This window comes from Nothobranchius furzeri, chromosome 8 (genome assembly GCF_043380555.1).
Source record: "Nothobranchius furzeri strain GRZ-AD chromosome 8, NfurGRZ-RIMD1, whole genome shotgun sequence".
Classification (NCBI taxonomy): domain Eukaryota; kingdom Metazoa; phylum Chordata; class Actinopteri; order Cyprinodontiformes; family Nothobranchiidae; genus Nothobranchius; species Nothobranchius furzeri.
In genome coordinates, this window is record NC_091748.1 from 39711859 (window position 1) to 39731879 (window position 20021).

The 20021-nt window shown below is 43.9% G+C and overlaps 1 protein-coding gene across 1 annotated transcript; it reads right to left on the reverse strand.

Annotated features, from left to right (window-relative positions):
• Positions 1–1661: 1661 nt before the first annotated feature.
• Positions 1662–18236, reverse strand: LOC129154739 (uncharacterized). Its single transcript, XM_070554023.1, has 4 exons — positions 17427–18236; positions 15064–16460; positions 14713–14809; positions 1662–14596 (listed from the first exon to the last, which is right to left on the reverse strand). The coding sequence occupies exons 3-4, from the start codon at positions 14785–14787 to the stop codon at positions 14285–14287; spliced, it is 387 nt and encodes a 128-aa protein (XP_070410124.1). The 5' UTR covers positions 14788–14809; positions 15064–16460; positions 17427–18236; the 3' UTR covers positions 1662–14284.
• Between the last annotated feature and the right edge of the window lie 1785 nt (positions 18237–20021).

Consider the following 20021-nt stretch of genomic DNA (forward strand, 5'->3'; position numbering starts at 1 on the left):
GGATCATTGTAATAAAACGCGCTAGTGACCGGGCTGACATGAAGCTGTGGGACCCCGAGAGTAAAGGTTTTCGCTTATGCAGCGACCGCTTCATATCAGGTACTTAAACCAACGTTTCCTCAACTGTGTATGGTGTTTATTTTAAATGCTTTTATTACGATTCTTAGTGGGCTTCCTAAACTTATTTTGGCGTGGCTTTTTCTGTCTTATTACTCATAGCAGCAAGTAAACGTCACGTAAAATGTTGCCTCGTGAGTTCTGCGTGCTGCCGTTTACGTGTTTTATGATCACAGCAATTAACCGGCTAAGCTGTATTTAATTTTTAAGCAATGGTTGATCAATTGTCAGATCACACATAAAAAGCACTTTGGATTGCTATTATCTGTCTCACCGAGACTACTTACGTGTAAATCTGTTATTTGTCCGTCCATCCATCCATTTTCATCCGCGTATCCGGAGTCGGGTTGCGGGGGCAGTAGCGTGACTTCCCTCTCCCCAGCCGCCGGAGCCAGCTCCTCCGGGTAAATCCCAAGGGGTTCCCCGGTCAGGTCCGGTGTTGTGCCGGTAAGAAGTCCGCTCCGACAGCTTCTGGCGTCGGAGCGGGCAGTAGAGTCGAGAGTCCCAGACCTTCTCCCCAGCTCCTCCGGCCGGGGGAATCCCAAGGGGTTCCCCGGCCAGGTCCGGTAAGAAGTCCGCTCCGACAGCTTCTGGCGTTTTTAAAAAGTATCCCAGGGGCACGGTAAGGGTCGGAGATGTTTAATCTATTTAATTTCTGACTATATAAAACGATTTCTTCTGTTTTAAAGTGTGAAGTAAACTCCGACGAAGTAAAATCCAAGCGGATCCCGTTCATGTTCATGGTTACATCCGTGTTTGTTTACCTTTTTTGCATGCCAAAATGGCGTCCACTAACTGAGAGTCACGTGGGGTCCGGAGCTCTATACACTGAAAGCTGAGGTTGTTCTGAAAAAAAGGAGAGAGTTACACACACTTTGTACTTTTTATTACAATTTTACAGCCATAAGATTAAAAAAAATACCAGGCGGCCCTGTTATAATTATGGCCATAAGAGGGGCATTAAGACAGCGATGCACAAACAGGAAGTGATTGGTAGTCATTCCACTCCAATCCAGTTGGTGGTGGTAATGCACCAAATGGCTGTTTGCCAAGTGCCATAAGACCACAAACAAGAAGAAGAAGAAACAAACCCAAAGCGATAGTCAAACCATTAAGCATGAAATGGAGTTATCCTAGTGGCTCCAGTAAGAGAAAGCAGCAGCGTGCTTCATAAAACTTTTATTTTCACCTCTGAAAGAGACGTTGTTTCTCAATGTAAACATCAAAAGGCAGCAGAAAGGAAAGACAATGGAAAATGTTTAAAGGGAGGAAAACAGACCAAAATGGAAAATAGAAAAAAAAAAAAACTAAGGCTAAAGCACAGGAGCACTGACAGAAAAAAGAAAGCAGAGCAAATATTGAAAGCGCTCAAAGGGCGGGAAGTACAGGAAAGAAGAGGAGAACTAATAAAAAGGGAAAATAACTCATGTCAGAAGAGGGGAGAGTTTCGCAAATCCAGTTAAAGGTAAGATTGTTGACAATTTTGTGTAAGGGGCCCCATGTCTGTGTTCGCCTTGGGCCCCCAAATTGCTAAATCCGCCTCTGGATGTAGGCTCCTCTTTTCTACCCGTCTGCCTCTGATACCCACTTAATTTTTTCTCCTTTGGACAGAGATCGCTAAGAGCATCAATTTGTGCCATCAGTTTTGTGTTCACAGGTGTTTAATCCACCGGCATTCTTCCTGTGGGAGGTAGTGACAGCGGTGAGCCATCTGTCAGTAAAACACCAGACTTCATCCACACAGGCCTAGCAGGCAGACAGGACACAGCAGGATATGGCACAAGTATCAAAAAGGAACAGAAGGAATGCACATCTGAATGTGAAAATACTAACTTCATAGTGCTGCAAATGGATTCAGTCATGTCAAAATGTATTTAAATATATATATATAAAATGGGCTGGTTGTAGTCCTTTATGTGATTTTCATTAGCTGCAGTTGTTAGATTGGGTTGACTTCATAAGTTATTCAGTTGTTGTGCAGCAGACAAAGAAGTCTCTCTGAGATTTTTTATTAAAGCCACCGAGTAGTTCATGAGATATTTAGCACACAAACACCCCGACACAGGCCTTTGGTGTGCAGCAACACAACCTTACAGAGACAGATCTGCTGATGGGAGAATATGCTGACAGCTGTTTGGTAAAAGTGTGTGTGACCGAGAACACGATCAGAAAATATATTCATGAGATTACTTTCACATTTTTCATGTTTACTTTCATCTATTCTGAGTTAGATTACTTGTGCACACCACACTTTTTCTCACTTATCTCTATTCATCACTGAGCTCTTGTTACCTGTGAATTAATCAGCTGAATGGGTCACGGCGTCCTGCTGTCCGAGGACAGATCAAACTCACATTTCATTTTCCTTCTTGTTGCAGGCAAAAATTACAGCCTTTACCTCTAATGTTACAGAGCACATTTTGGAGTGATTGGACTTCTGGTGCCGGAGTCATTTGTGAAGCGGAGAATGCCAAGCAAGAAGACCAGAAGTCCAGACCCATAATTATCGCCCCTCAGACGATGGCTGTCTCAATCAAACCCCCTCAGAGGCTCTGGACGTGATTGTGCCTCCAGCTTGAGCCGCTCCAGGCAGGGCACTAAACCGGGTTAGACTCGACGGTGTCCCCTAGGGCCCAAACCAAGCCATAAATCCTAGCCGACGAAGGCTGTGCCTCAACGTGACCCTCTTGGTCTGTGGGGCTGCCATTCCTGAGATGATTTTATTCCTGTAACTTAGTCTCACAAACATTTATATGAAACATGTTTTATCATGAATAAATGTATTACAATAAGCAGTGAAAGAAAAGACAAAGAAGTCTATGTTCTTTCTTGATTTCACATCCATTTGTGTTTAAAGAGACAAAGTGTAGTTTTTAACGCTAATCTCTGGAAAACAACAACAAAATGTTGTTTAAAATGAATTGAATGATGCCCAGTTGTTGAAATATATTGGTGGCTTTGTAACGTATAACTAAAGAAAATCTGGTCTAAGTCTCATGGGTGATGTCATATTAGACGCCGTGTTTCCTTCTACAGGAGCCCGTGGGGACAAAATGCATTTACTGATTTGTAACAGTTACAAAACTGTCACCAATCATAAACATTGTTGTTTATTGTTGCTCATGTTTACCTCTTCACTTGTTGCCAGTGATGAAAGGGAGTCTGATGTGCTTGTTGCTTTGCTGAAGTTTGCACTCCCCAGGGCTTTTTGACCCTAATGGGCATCCATTGGTAAGGTCTTACTCCAACACAAAGATACTACATGTTTGCAATGATTTAGGTATGTACTGCCCCTATTGCCAAGAAAAATACACACTGTCACTTTAATGAGACTTTTAATGGAAGATATAAAGAAAAGAGCTCCATTTACTGCCTCAGTGTTCCAATACATTAGGAAAAAATAGTCACTAAGGTCCTTACAGTGAACATTTGAACCTGCAGTTCCCTCCATTAAAACAATAGGCTTAGAAAACTCAAACCTTCCAACTTTGTAAAACTTCTCTGTTTTTGTATTCAAACTGTTTAAACCATCAAATATGCAGTCACAAAAAGCAGTTTTACTGCTTGGTCAGTCAAGAGTTTTGCACGTGAGGAAAATAAGAAAGAACCACTCCATCAGCAGCCGCAGGATAATCCCAGAGTTTAACGTCTTACCTTAAATACACATGTCTACAGTCACATGAAGGGCAGACGAAAACACCCCTATCGAGTGTGACTACTGCAAAACCCGATGCCTCTTTCTCGTTCTGTAAACACCTCTACAGCCACAACCAAAGCTTTGAAACGTGACACAAAAGGTATTTTCTTCCTCTGTTTTTATGATGTCACTTTGAATAAAGTCTAGAATGGTCTAAAGAGGGATCAAATTAAAGCTGTTACAACAAATCTAAAGAACAACCTAGGTTTTGAACGCACACATGATAATGGAACACTCATCCCTCTCCTCGGGTATCATCCCTTGATCCGCGTCCACTGGAACCGGAAACCCGCAATGCCCGCGGAAACGAGAGGGCAATAAAGAACATTTGCCGTTTTCTAGGTCCAAACTTCTTTTTTGACTTCAAATGGTTCTTTTTTCTTTTTGGGACTCTTTGTCCTAAAATTGAAGTGGTAGCAACCAGCTTTTTCTCCTCCTCTGATATTATTGAGCGGAGTTTCTCTCACAACAGTGGGGTTTTGTTGCTACATACAAATGAATGGTCCAATGCTTGATTTTGGTTATTAAAAGTGTTATTGGTAGAGGTTTTCAGACAAATGCGGGATAACCACTTCAGTAATTTAAAAAAATTAATCTCCACAATATATTTATAGTTATATGTTAGAACATTAAGAGGCATGAAATTATTTTATTCTAATTTGTTTTCCTAATTTGCTTTAGCAGCTTTAACCCTCTGGAGGCAGGCGTTACAGATTTGCAACATTAAAACCTTCCTACCTGGTTACTCCACACACGTATTTCATGAGCATTTTTTTACTCAGAATTACCCCTGAAGGCTGCGATGGACTGGCTCTCTGTCCAGGGTGTACCCCGCCTGATTGCCCATTGACTGCTGGAGACAGTCCCCCCACTGACACAACTGCATGGTCCAGCTGCTCAGATTCTCTCCATGTTCAGCAGCACAAACTTATGTGAGCAACTGTTGTCTGATGAACTAGACAACACAGGAGTCTCACTGACGAACTCCTTCCTCAGCTCAGGGCTAACCCCAGAGATGCAGGTGTTTCTGGCTGGAACAGGTGAGCAACACAGTAAATTAGACTGGAGCAAACTGAGCTTGCATTATTTTGATTTTATGTACATTTTCTGTTCCAAAGCATGAAAGGTAATAGGTGAGATTACATTTTCATTAATTACTATTATTTATTTTTGTTGTTGGCCTGTGAAAAAAGATTTCACTTACAGGAGCTGGAAACATTACAAATAGAATAAGAGAATGGAAATAAATAGAAAATCCCTTTATTGTTCCTCAGTGCAGCGATGGACTAGCTCTCTGTCCAGGGTGCACCCCGCCTGATTGCCTATTGACCGCTGGAGATAGGTACCAGCCTCACCGCGACCCTACGTGGACAAGCAAGTTCAGAAAATGGATGGATGAATGGATGTCCCTCAGTGGGGAAAGCTTGGTGTCACCGCAGCAACAACATTCATTAAAGGAGCAACAAAGGAGAGTAAAAAATAAGAACAAACAAGAAAATATAAAATAGAAATACTTAAAAGATTCAAAAGATTAAAAAATAAAAATAAATTCTGAATGTATACACATTTTAAGGAATACAAGTATTTAAAAGAATTGAGACATAGCAGTAGCTCAACAGGTAGAGCGGGTTGTCCAGTAATCGGAAGGTTGCAGGTTCGATCCCGGCCCCGGACAGAGAATTCTGCTGTTGTGTCCTTGGGCAAGACACTTAACCCACCTTGCCTGCTGGTGGTGGTCGGAGGGACCGGTGGCGCCAGTGCTCGGCAGCCTTGCCTCTGTCAGTACGCCCCAGGGCAGCTGCGGCTACATCGTAGCTCATCCCCACCAGTGTGTGTGAAAGGATGAATGATACACTGTAGTGTAAAGCGTCTTGGAGTCCTTACTCTGAGAGGCGCTATACAAGTGTGGGTAATTTATCATAATAAGTAACAAATACCATGTGCTTTATTTGAAAATCGTCTTGCTCGTGTGTAATTTGCGTATTCCAGATTCAGTGTTACTGCAAAAATCCGTTTGTTTCCAAATGAAAAGGTTCATATCTGTAGAAAAAGGAAAATGTACACATTGCCGTCACTTTTTAAAAAATATTGAGTTTGGCCCGCAACTTCATCCCAGTTTTTCATTTTGGCCCAGTGGGGATTTGAGTTTGACACCCCTGCTCTAAGCCATGAAAATGAATGTAATAAAACAAATTGAAAAAATGCCAGGAATGCTCTCATTATGAAGGTGAATGAGGCTGAAGATCACACTGAATTAGAATAGCAGACAGAATGCTTCAACAGGAGGGAGGTGCTTGAAATAATCAATCTTTGTCAGTTATCAGTCAGGAAACGTGCAGCGATGCTTTACACAAAAGGGATGGCCGAGCTGCATATATTGCAACTGGATGAACCATTTATTGGATCAAGTACTTCAAGGGGTAAGGTTTAATTGTGAAAAAGGCTTCAATCAGTCAATCAATCAATCAATCAGTCAGTCAAAGCTTTTGGGCAGCCCAAGGCGCCGAACATGGTACATGAGCAATGTGAAACATGATGAATAAATCGAAAATAAAAGCAATTCAAATTGTGCAAAAAAGGTAAAACATTAAAGTAGAAAACAAATGGGTAAAACAAGGGATAAAGAGACCAATGAAAACAGGGAAATAAAATCAACATAAAAGAGGGCCAAATTCAAACACGTTCAGGGAACGCCAAGCGGAGGAGGTGGGTTTTTAGGCGACTCTTGAAGACTGGCCGAGATGGGGACAGCCTAACTGAGAGTGGCAACTGGTTCCAGAGTGACGGTGCTAGGACTGAGAAAGCCCGGTCCCTGCGAGTACGACACCTAGAACGAGGGACAGCGAGCAGACCTTGGTCAGAGGAGCGCAGATGGGGAATGTTTGTTCAGGAGCGTGGCCAGATGGGGGGAGCACCACCCTGGAAGAATTTGTAAACAAACACGAGGAGTTTAAAGTGTGAACAATTACAGACCGGAAACCAGTGCAGGGAGGCCAGAACCGGACTGATGTGGTCCCGTTTCCTGGTCCCAGTCAGGAACCTGGCTGCACTGTTCTGCACAACCTGTAGGCGACGCAGTGATGACTGACACAACCCTGCATGTAGAGAGTTGCAGCAATCAAGCCTAGAAATTACAAAAGCATGGAGTACCTGCTCCAGGTGGGCTCTTGACATTTTTGATTTTTGCAAGGCGTCTCAGATGAAAGAAACTGGACCGGATCACAGAATTGATGTGAGCATCAAATTTAAGTCCAGTGTCAATTTTCACCCCCAGACTGGTGACAACTGGTTTTGAGTAGGGAGAAAGAGTACCAAGATCAACATAACGACCCACAGCCCTGCTGTTGGGGTGAAAACAATGAGCTCTGTCTTTCCCTCTTTCAGATACAGAAAGTTGGCCATTAGCCAAGACTTCACCTCATTAAGACAAGACACAAAGGACTGGATAGAGTGACCTTTCTCCTCACACAATGGAGAGTAAATCTGGCAATCGTCAGCATACAGATGGAATGATAGGCCATGTTTACGAAAAATTGACCCCAGAGGAAGCAGATAAATTGCAAACAAAAGAGGGCCAAGGATTGATCCCTGCGGGACCCCCCACCGGAGCCCCTTCCAAGAAGAAAAAACATCACCCAGTTTAACACAGAAAGTCCTGTTGTGGAGATACGATCTAAACCAATCCAGAGCAGACCCTTTGATCCCAACCCAATCAAAGCAATCAAGTAGAATCGTGTGGTCAACTGTGTCAAAGGCTGCCATCAGATCTAACAACAGAAGCAGCACAGATGTTCCCTGATCTAGTGATAGATAGATATCATTTAAGACCCTCAGTAGAGCCGACTCTGTGCTATGGCCAGACCTGAACCCTGATTGGAAAACCTCAAACAGATCAGAGTCAGCTAAATGTGAGACCAGCTGATGATAAACGACTTTCTCAAGCAGTTTAGATGTAAAAGGCAGGGTAGAGATAGGCCTGTAATTTTCTATCACAGAGACATCAGCAGCAGGTTTCTTCAGGGTCGGCTGAACAACTGCTGCTTTCAAAGCAGCTGGGACCACACCTGTGCTGAGGCTCCCATTGATAATCTGACCAAAGCCCTTTTCAGATAGACATTCTGGAATATGTGTGGACAATTCAATCCGGTTTTTAACCAGAACTGTGTTTTCAGACACACCACTTTTGTACCGGGACTTGTCCTTTCGGCACACAAAGACGCATAAGACCTGGATGATGGCGCTCAGTGGTTAAATGAATCACGGAAGCGGTGTGATGCGCTCCGTCGCGCGTCTAGACGGTACTGTAGGAGGCGAGCTGCCATGGTATGTCGCATGCTACAGGAGCGAGCTATCTAGGAGCGCACAGCATCCCCCGGTCCCCTCCTCCTCCCTGTCCGGAACTCGACCTCACCAGTCTGAAGCAGGCACCTTGTCTGTAACAAGTCCGGACCTGTTACTAGGGGCATCGTCCAGTTTAATTACGGAAAATGTTATCCGGATGTTTGTATTCAGACACAAAGGTCTTACGGACAGAGTCCGGAACATTTCCGTTTTTCATGGCCTGTCTGAAGGGGGCTCAAGTGATGGGCCAAGACACGGAAAGGCAGCCTTCCAGAGACGAGGCGGCAGAACATCAAGTGGAGAGCCAGATGGCTTCTGCCTTGCAACAAGCTTACTCAGCTCAGAATAAGACACGGTACTGAGGGAGCTCAGGGTGGGTGGTGATGGGGGAACTGGAACAGGGTCAATAGAGTTACCAGAAGTATCTGCTCTAATGCCTGATACTTTATGAAGAAAGAATTTGTGAAAATCTTCAGTTTCCAGCAGCTGTAGTGGGCATGAAGCTAGGCTCCTGGTACACCAGAACAGAATTCTGTGTTTTGTAGAGAATCTTATGTTTATGTATTTAGCAGATGCTTTTGTCCAAAGCGACTTACAAGTGATAATAGGCATTTTGCCCTTGAGGCTAACAACAACAACAACAACAACTCCTCCATCAGAGGAGGGAACAAGGAGTGGACAGTAGAGAGGGCGGACAGGTGCAGGGAGGGTGCTAGTTTAGAAGATGCTCTCTGAAGAGCAGGGTCTTCAGGAGTTTCTTGAAAATTGAAAAGGAAGCCGCTGTTCTGGTAGTGTTAGGAAGGTCATTCCACATTTGTGGAATGACGCATGTGTAACGTGAGGAAATATGGGTTTTCTGTCACAATGGTGGTGCTGGACTCAGCTGGGTCAAAGCTGGGTCATTGAGAACTTTCACCCACAGATTAAGACCTGAACGCCAGCGAGTCTGGGAGGAAACCATAACATCTGCCACCTGCGGTACCAGAAGAAGGAGTTCTCATGGACAAGTAGTCATAACAAATCAAAACTTAAAGTTTAAACTTCTTTTTCTGGATTTTAATGTTAAAGTAACCATTATCATTTTGCTCATTATAAATGTGTTTAATCAAATGAATGACTATTATGCTTTGGGGTAATTATAATGGCTTAATGAATCCATTCTTAAATAATGTTGAGAATGTTTGGTACTGACCTTCACACACACTCAAGCACACAAACATTCACACACACCCACACACATCTTCCCACAGTAAACTCCAGACACATTTGATGACGCACACGTTTGCTTTGAGAAGAGAAAGGTTTTTGGTAAGTTTCAGTCTTATGTTTAGCCAGTTCGTGCTTGACAACGAAAGAGAACAGACCTGAAGGGGGGACAGAGCCTGTTGGCTCGTTTCTTCCCTCCCCCCCTTTTCACGCTGTTTCTGTCAGCCAGACAGAATAGCTGAATCGCAACTTCTAACGCAGACTCATTACCGAGTCTTTTGATTTCTGAGTGAATTAACTTAAGAAAGCGCGTCGACAAAACGCTTTACCATCAACGTGTACCGAGGGCAACTCTGGACCGGTTCCGTTCGACACCTACGTCTTCCCTGTCAGCCGTTGAGTGTCATCTGGATGAACCACAACATCCTCCACGGACCGGATCCGAAAGAGGGTCCACAAGAGTTCGGTGAGACAGCACACGGTGTTTAGCGTTTGGATGCATCTTTTCCAACTAAACCTAAGTTTATTCAAATCATCACTTTTCACTCAGACACCTGTTTCTTCCTGAAGCAAAATCAGATGCACACACGCATTCATCTCACCTCATCTCACCACACTTTGCACCCACACGCATCCATAATCACATCATATCACTCTCACAACTCACAACATTCTCAATCTTCATAAATTCACCAGAAGGTCTATTTGAGCCAGAACAGCATATCAACTGTTAAAAGATTGTCCCACAAAGTTGCCAATGTGATTGTTATTTCCTGTTTGTCAATTTTCAAAATCATTAGTTTAATTTGAAGAATTAAAACTTTTAATCGTCAAACTGGTTTCCTCATTGAACTGAAACACAGACACTCAGATATTATCGGCAGTTTATCGATGAAAACAACCTTTGAGTCTTCTGAACAATATAAAACTTGGTTATTGAATATTAAAAATTAATATTCCGAATTAATACGTAGCATGGTTCCTCTATCATAAAAGAGCATAAAACCACAACGCTACACATGAGAAGACTCTGGATTGTCCTGAGCGTGGTGTAGGCACTGCTAGCCGACGATCCTGTGATGACCAGAGCGGCCGGGCCGAGACGTAAGCCTATGCAAGAGGATTCAGGTAGATGGGAGCCGTACCGTCTCGGACTTTGTATGCTAGTGTTAGCAATTTGAATTTGATGCGTGCTGCTAGCGGTAGCCAGTGGAGCTCAATGAACAGAGGGGTGACGTGTGCTCTTTTTGGCTGATTGAAGACCAGACGCACCACTGCGTTCTGGACCTTTTGAAGAGGTCTCACAGAACAGCCTGGAAGACCAGTTAGAAGGGCATTGCAGTAATCGAGGTGGGAGATGACAGTAGATTGCACCAGGAGCTGGGTGGCATGTTGTGTTAGGTATGGTCTGATCTTTCGTATGTTATACAGCGCAAAGCGGCATGAACGAGCAACAGAGGCAACATGATCTTTAAAGGTCAGGTGTTCATCAAACACAACGCCCAGATTTCGAACTGCCTTTGAAGGAGCCAGAGATAGGAAGTCATTTTGGATTGAGATATTGTGCTGTATGGAATCTTGGGATTCTTAGAGTTTGTTTCAATGATGTTTGCAAAATATGCCGTTCTGGCAGCCCTCACTGCATCCTGATAAGCAACCAGAGATGCTTGAACAACTCATGCGAGACCTGTAGGCCATCCTTTTTCCACTTTCTCTCAGAGGATCTACACGCCCGCCTACAAGCCCATGTGACATCAGAGAGCCAAGGCTCCCTCCTAGGCCTAGACTTGCACAGTTTGAGAGGGGCAACCACATCCAGGACCTGATTACAAAGTAAATCAAAGTGTTGTGAGTAATGATCAATGTTAGATGGATCAGGGTTAAAGGTCTCTAACCTTACAGACATGCAGTCCACAAACTTTGCAACAGTTTCTGCATCCAGGGCTCTGAACCTAGTAGCTGGAGCTTCACACACAGGGACAGGACATGGCAACGTAACATGACAGAGTATAGGAGAGTGATCAGAGAACACAGGAGGCAAAGTCACAAGGTTCATGACAGGGAGACCAAAAGAGAGAACCAGGTCCAGGGTGTGACCCCTGGCATGAGTTGGGGACGATACCCATTGAGTTAAATTGAATGAATCTAGCAAATTCAAAAAGCCTTTAGTAAGCACATTGTCAGTAGCCTAGTGAACTAGACCACATTCTTGCTTTGCAAAGTTTGTAATAATACATTAAATAATACATTTGTTTAGTCTGGCTTGCCAGGCTACACTGTCAGGACAGCAGATATGGATGTTAAAATCCCCAAGAAATAGGACATAGTCATATTTTAGGATGCAGTCTGCCACAAGATCATAGAAATCATTTAGGAAGTTAGAGTCAGTCTTTGGAGGGCGATGAATCAGCACGACGAGCAGGCGGGGGGAGATGCACAGTTCAAAGGAAGAAAATGACATGGTGGGTGTGAGCTGTTTACAAGGAAAGCTGGATTTAAAAACAACAACCAGCCCTCCACCTCTGCCCCGCGATCTACGGATATTAAAACAGGAGCAGCCAGGTGGTACCAGCTCCAGCAGGGCGCTTGAGTCACCAAACGGGATCCAGAACTCACAGATGCACAGAAAACTCAAGCCATGTTGAATAAAAAAATCCCAAAGAATAAAAGATTTGTTCTGCACAGACCTGGCATTGACCAGACCAAACCGGGTCTGCGGCGGGGCCGCAGCACCAGGATCACGCACCGTCTCCTCCAGCTCTGAGCCCGTAACCGAGCGTAGATTCTCCCAGCAAACCCCACTCTGGCAAGGTCCTCAAGCCGATTGGCCATGGCGCGGTGCCAGCTCACCCTCAAAGCCGGCCAAGTTCACAAGGCAGGGTGCAGAGTAAACCATCAGACGTCTCTGAACCACCGGGCCACAAGCTGGGCCGAATCAGACCCAGCTTGTGGCTTAAGGACACCTGAGAAGGCCCAGCAGACACAGGAATCACTCCTAAAGACGACACTGCCCCTGAGACCTGGGCTTGCATAACAGGGTGAAAACAGACAGGTGGCAGTTATATTTCATTACAAACATCTTTCAAAAGGACTTAAAAAGACAAAAAATAGCTAACTTCATGAAAAACAACATGTTTCCTTCTCAAAACATCTGTCTTCAGTCCAACATGCATACAGGGACTGGTATGTGACACTGGAAACCAATTATCAGGGATTTCACTATAAATTAGTTACACAATATAAATAACAGCATCTTTAAAGAGGTAAACACAAAAAATTAAATATGTATGATTATGGTGTTAATCAGTGCGTTTACATGCAGCCAGTAACCCTTTTAAAACCCGAATATTCGCAATAGCCCGGTTCCGCAGGTCCATGTAAACACCGCCAATATGCTCATAACCGGGTTTTTAAAAACCCGGTTACTACACCTGGGGTAACCCTTTTCTAACCCGAATGTTTGGTCGTGTAACGCATATCGGGATATCCCCATCAAAGCGTGTGTTCTGCGCATTCTCTGTTCGCAAGGAATCTTGGTCTTTTGAGTAGCGAGACGTCTTGTATGCGCCAGAACTCCGGAAGTAAACAAGTTGGGAGCAACATGGCGAGTCGCGGCACAGCACCACACTTTTGGAGTGACAAGGAAACCTCTGTGTTCATCGGTCTGGTTCATCTTGAAGGAGAGGATGATGATGATGTTATGGATGAAAACACAGGTAAGTCACATGACTTTCTCAATCCAATACGTATACCAACAAAGGGTTTCGCTCTCGGAGTTAGATACATGCGTCGACCCATCTGTGTTTAACCTATCAGTAACATCTTTTTTAACATCAAGCTGTAACATTTTGCTTGTTTTTATGTCTGGCCAGATGCAGATATTGGAGAAGGTGGACCTTCAATGACTGTGCCTTGCCAGTCTACACAGCCATCAAATCCCACTGCAGCTACTCCTGGTGAGCTTTCTAAATACTGTTACTAAAGGCATAACTGGTTATAGCGTATTGTAACCCCAGGTCACTCCTCCTCCTTGTGTAATGTCTGAAAATAGTACCTTTCTTTAGTGGATAATTTGATTACAGTGATTATGAGATATTATGTAATATAACCGTTGACCCAAACTAAGGACTATCGTCACTTTTTGCATTCTTAGTAAACTCAGAATTGTAGGAAGATGTTTGTTTATGACGGAGGAGCAGGTGACAATCGGACACATGTCAGCTAAAGGTAAAGAAACCTCTTCTAGAATCCACAAGTTTCATAAGAATGCAAAAAGTGATAATAGTCGAACACTAAGAGAGAACTTACCCAACACTTTCTAAGGCCTGTCATGTCTGCTCTAGGTGGGTCAAGTTGCAGGTCCAGGCACCGTGGAGCCGCTTCACTTACTCAACATCAACAGTTCATGAGAGAATGCAGCACACGCAGAAGCAATGGTTTGAGCAGCAAAGGCAGTTGAGACATGCCAGTGATGAGGCACTCATGTCTCAGATGATTTCTGAATCAACCTCACATGTAAAAAGCAAAACCAAAATGTTATTTTGTTATGTGCTTTATTAAAGAACAAATGTTTTATTAAACTTACTAGAAAACTTGTATGTGTTGACATTTTATTTGAACATTGCACATACCTGTTCTTTTTCAGAGGTGCACAGCAACAAAGGAGAAGGCAGATAAACATCTTTTAAAACTTAGAAAATAAAGCGTTTTGAAAAGTATCGAGCTTACAGTTTAAAGTTGTTTGTTTCCTATCAGAGCCATTCGTCCTGCACACTCACGCTCTTACTAAACGCTTACGGAGTGGGACACGTGCAGCAAGGTAATCAGGGCCCGTCTGATAGCTGAGGCTGCACGGTTATCAGCCCTATTGACCTGTGACACAGGCTGTGGAAACAGCCTTTCTACTGATGTGGCCTCCTCTGCCTATCTGGGATTAACACGCTCCTTCTCCATCTCACAAAAGTTGTGTAGAGCACAACAGGTTGCTACCACGTATGATGTGAAAGTAAAATGGAAGTCACTGCGCTTCAACAGAACACGGAAACGAGATTTCAGTCGACCAAATGCTATCTCTATAGATGTTCTAGCAGAACTCAAATAGACGTTGAAGCTTTCCTCTTGTGGTGTCAGTCTTGGGGACTGCAGATAGCCCTTCATTAGCCAGGGCATCAGTGGGTACGCAGGATCTCCCAGCAGGAAGAAATCCACATCCTGCCCCTCGATCTGCACTGCTCTCTAAAGTGGGACAGATAGAAATATTATTCTTCCTAAATTATGTCATAATACATCTTAGATATGTGGCAGGTATGCAACTTGCATTTAAATACCAAAAGTTTTAATGCATTACCCACCTTTGGGAAGGACTGTGCGTTGTTGAACAGACTGGACTGGCGGAGTGCATTGGCGTCATGTGCTGAACCAGGCATTTTGCAGCTCACACTCCAAAAACTATGGAAAATGTTTCACAGTGAATCAAGATGTAGTGGGAGCGGTGTGATTAGTGGCAAAAAGTTAGGAAAATTATTTCAGGTCAGTAATGACATAATTATTTGTACATATAAGCTGTTGATGTTTTTTTGAACAGATAACCTCTCAATTGACGTTTGTGAGTGGTTCTAATATAGCTTAGTGATGTGTGTCTGTCAACGTTATATACAAATCATAATCATGAATACAAAAGCTGGGAATGGCTAAACACCTACCAGTATTTGTTATCACAGACTCCCTGGAGGACATTGGATGGCCATCCCTTCCTGTTTATGAAGTCTCTGTAGCCATCACTTGGAGGCAAGCAAGGGATGTGGCTCCCATCCACACAACCTATGATAAAAAGTAAAAAAAAAGAAAGAAAGAAAAAGTATGCACACAGCAGTGTAGCCTACATACATAGTATAGTTCACATTTAGCCTACTCTCAGACAACTACTGACATTAACAAGACATAAGAGCAGGAAATATTTTACCTATGATTTGAGGAATGGAGTGGGCACGTTCACATCTTTGTGCAATGCCACATGCCTCCTCCAAAGTGGGTACCGGATCAGTGTTTTGATGACAGAGTCGACCATTCCGTGGCAGAATAGGTACACCATCTTCTTCACGGTGCTCTTGTGCACTCCAAATTGGTTTGCTATCAAACGACACTCTGCACAGCTTGCTAGTTTATACAGCACCATGGCAACACGCATTTCTGTAGGCACTGGTGTGCGGATGGTTACTACACTGGGCTCCATCACTCTTTCCATCATACCACAAAGTTTAGCAAAAGATTGACGTGACATACGGAAATTCTCACGCCAATCCGTGTCCGTGAACTCCATCATTACAACCCGCTCCCACCAGTCCTGGCTGCGCACCTTCATCCAAAGTGTCCGCGGGGCTCTGGTGGTAACGGGTACCGTCGATATGTTGGATAGGTTTAGCGCAGCTCTCTCTATATTTGCAATTTCTTGCTCACGTACTCTCCTTCAAATGAAGGCCAGTACGCACAGTCGTTTTAAGAGCTGCTGGTGGGTCAATACCAGCAATAAAGCGCAAACGCTCTCGCTGTCTCTTCCGAACTGAGAAACATGTTGTTGTTTTCACGGATACCGGAACAAGATGAACTGGAAATGAAGCATATTGCGTCTTGACGTCATCCATACGTCCTGACGCTACCGCAATGTCCGCATTGAAAGCGGGTTATGCAAATTAGGGTTAACTCTGGCTTGTAAACGGGTTATTCTGATCAACTCAGAAACCCGAATACCGACCGTAACCCGATCATAACCCGGATATTGGCTGCATGTAAACGTACTCTATGTGATCTACATGGTTAACTTCAGTTTAAAGGCATTCCATGAATGGGAGGAGGATCTTTGTCATTTAAAACCGATGCCACCACCATCCCCCTCCTACCTTTCACAGACATGCAAATGCTGAAACGCTTTGGGAAGGTTTACATTTCAATAATAATAAAAACCAACCTCTCTTCCTTTGTGCAGGTCAGAGATGCTTGTGTCAGCAAGCCAATCCAATTTCCACCGGTTTGTGGAAATGTGATTGTGTTGTTGTTCAACTGAGGAGATCCATGAGGAGACACATGCATGGGTGTGCATGTCCTTGTTTATGCACAGTGGAGATGCAAAAGAAAACAGAAGGGAAGAACTTTTATTGTCTTGTATAGAGCTCTGGACGTCACATGACTCTCAGAGAGTAGACGCCATGTTGGCAGGCAACAAAGGTAAACAAAATGAACGGGATCGGCTTGGATTTTACTCCGTCGGAGTTTACTTCACACTTTAAAACCGAAGAAATCGTTTTAAATCGTCAGAAATTAAATAGATTAAACACCTCCGACCCTTACCCCCCCGGGATACTTTTTAAAAACGCCAGAAGCTGTCGGAGCGGACCTGGCCAGGGAACTCCTTGGAAATTTCCCTGGAGGAGCTGGCCCAAGTTAGCCTAGTGAACTAGACCAAATTCTTGCTTTGCAAAGTTTGTTAAATAATACATTTATTTAGTCTGGCTTGCCAGGCTAGGCCCAAGTGGCTGGGGAGAGGGAAGTCTGGGCCTCTCGAGCTACTGCCCCCGCGACCTGACTCCGGATAAGTGGATGAAAATGGTTGGATGGATGGACAAATAACATATTTACATGTAGGAAGTTTAAATAGAGTGCTGTGCTGTTTGAATGTATAAACTGAACGCCAAGAGAAATCACTAGTCTGATTTTTTTCCGTGAATAAAATAAATATGTCAGGCAGGAGCATCTCAGGATCTGTCTGAGATCTGTCTCGGTGAGACAGATAATAGCAATTCAAAGTGCTTTTGATGTGTGATCTGACAATTGATCGACCATTGCTTAAAATTAAATACAGCTTAGCCGGTTAATTGCTGTGATCATAAAACACGTAAACGGCAGCACGCAGAACTCACGAGGCAACGTTTTACGTGATGTTTACTTGTTGCTATGAGTAATAAGACAGAAAAAGCCACGCCAAAATAAGTTTAGGAAGCCCACTAAGAATCGTAATAAAAGCATTTAAAATAAATACCACACACAGTTGAGGAAACGTTAGTTTAAGTACCTGATATGAAGTGATCGCTGCATAAGCGAAAACCTTTACTCTCGGGGTCCCACAGCTTCATTTTAGCCCGGTCACTAGCGCGTTTTATTCCAATGATCCAACGTTTGCGGTGTTCCGGATCTTGGGGAATCCTGTAGATGGCTCATTCCTTATGTCGTCCGCGTCTTTTCTGCATCCTGGGGCACAACAGGAATCTACCATATTTCCTGTCTGATTGAGTTTTCTGACAATAACAAATAGCCCAGCTGCGGGCTACTGCCTGCCAAGATGGCGCTAGGGCTGCTCGATTATGGCAAAAATAATAATCACGATTATGGTGACTGAAATTGAGATCACGATTATTTAGGACGATTTTTCAATTTATGTTGATTTTATTTGTTTTTATTCAGTCATAAAATTGCTCAGGGCACAATCAGGACAAAAATAAGAAACAAGATGATCACTAAAAGAACTCCTGATTCCCAGGATAAAAAGACCAATATACTGATAGCTCATAGTCTATGACCCAAGGGCTATAGACCTTGAGTCTAACCAGTACAGACCCAAATACCAATATCTTGCAAATACTGACAGCAAGAATTATACAGTGGCATTTATAACAAATAAATGCAAATAAATTGATGTTCACAAAATGTTACATAACATTTATTGAGTCGTGTCAAGGTGCTGTAGGAGAGTGCACTAGCACCGTGTCCTCAGAGAGATTAGTTATCAGCGTGAGGAACTTATTTCTACCTTATTTATAAACTATTTATTTACAGGTCCATCAGTTAATGTAATAATTGTCCCGACCACAGCTGCACCCCCCACCCCCCCACCCCGGTCTCACAGCAATCGGGCAAGCTGCACGTGTGTTTAGCACGCCGCACGCGCACATTTAGCTGTTTTTAGCTGCTCAGGAGACCGCAGGTGCGGTGTGTGTGTCACTCACTCTGGTTAATCCAACAAGGAGCCGGCTCCGAGAGCTGTTTCTTTAGCGACCGACACATCACTACATCATTCCCTTTCCTAATGTTGTGAAGAACGGTCCGGAGCACATGCGGAGTGTTTAGCTAACCTGCAGGAAATGTCGACGACAGTTATCCAGAAAGTAGCTAAGGGTTACCAGAGATGTTTCTGAGGTGTTCGCTAGGTACTTTTAAGATTTAAAAAGTCAAGAAGGGGGTCTGAAAAGCTGCTAGAAATAGCGTCAAAGTCGCTAAGTTGGCAACACTGTGGAGGAGCGCTTCATTTGCAACTTAGGGCAGCGCAAGCGGGAGGAGCAAATAATCGGCTTGTTATGTTTTTTATAATCGTTCAAAACTCAGATCGTAATCGTGATTAAAATTCGATTAATTGAGCAGCCCTAGATGGCGCCATTTCGATTTGAACTGTTGCATGCCGGGAGAAGTGACGTCAACTCCCGGAGCTCTAAAGAAGATTACTGAAGATTAAAGCAGGGCTCACTGAAAATATATATAACTGTATCCTAATAATCACATTTGCAGATCTTGACTAAAGGCAATGAGGATGATAAAGATCTATCATGATACTGACAAACATACCGGTATGAGGCTTTTGGCCCCCAGGGAATGCTTCTAAACAAGCCCACGCTCCTCTGAGATCCTGTATGAGACCCCTTCGTGGGCTCAGGCCTGAGGGCCAGCTCTGGCTGCTGTTTCCCAGCTTCACTGAAAAACAATCCTCACTACTGTATTCAGGGACCAGCCGTTCCCTCATCCTCCTAAAGACTTAACTTGCTGCACCTTAGCCCCATCTAATTAACTCCAAATTCCTCTTGTTTACAGGATTTCTGACAGCTGCCAACACCTTCAGCTGAACGTGATCCCACGTTTTACCCTCTGCAAGCATCTTTTGTCACCTCTGTGTGGGTGAGTAACACCGTCTTCTGGTCAGGCCCTTCTCTGTTGTAGCAGTAGCCCAGAGACAATTCGGTAATCACACCTGCAGCCTTCCTCACTGCCAGCTAACGGCAGCTCGAAGGCATGGCTACAGAGAACATTGGAGTTTATTGGAGTGACTGTGCTGTTTGTCAGACGTTAAAAAAGGGATGTGTCACGGTGTGGACATCATTTTTGTCACTCTGCACGCTGACGCATGACATCAAACTCTACGTGGTTTCATCACTCTAACATCAGTCATTTACAAAGGTAAAACCTTGAGTTTTTGTGTTATTAAATAAAGTAAATATTCTGCCTTGAGCTGTGGGAGAACTACAGTGAATCTGACATGAAAGAATGTGCAGTACTTACTCTCTATTAGCAAGAAGACAGGCTTCACAGCCATCATCGATGGGGTGGAGTTCCCTGTGTGGGCTGTGATGTGGTTAGAGGGATATCTGTGTGGGTGCACACCCAGGAGAGCTGTGGCTTCTCGTGAATCCAGGGCACTAATTTCATAGTTTTGCTCTGTGGCCTGTCATCAGCGCTCTTATCAAAAATACATACCAGACCGTAATCAGGAGAGGACCGAGTGGCTGCCAAATACCTCAGAGCCTGTGAGCACAAATGAAAGATGAGGGAGTGAAGAGGAGGAGGCATGTCGGGGTAGAAAGGAGAAATGAAAAGTGTAGATTAGTGCTGATGCATTTTGACG

Coding starts and splice junctions, on each gene's coding strand:
- LOC129154739 (XM_070554023.1), bottom strand. CDS start 14,787: ATGCCTGGTTCAGCACATGACGCCAATGCACTCCGCCAGTCCAGTCTG. Junction 14,597..14,712: donor ACGCACAGTCCTTCCCAAAG/GTGGGTAATGCA, acceptor GTCCCACTTTAG/AGAGCAGTGCAGATCGAGGG.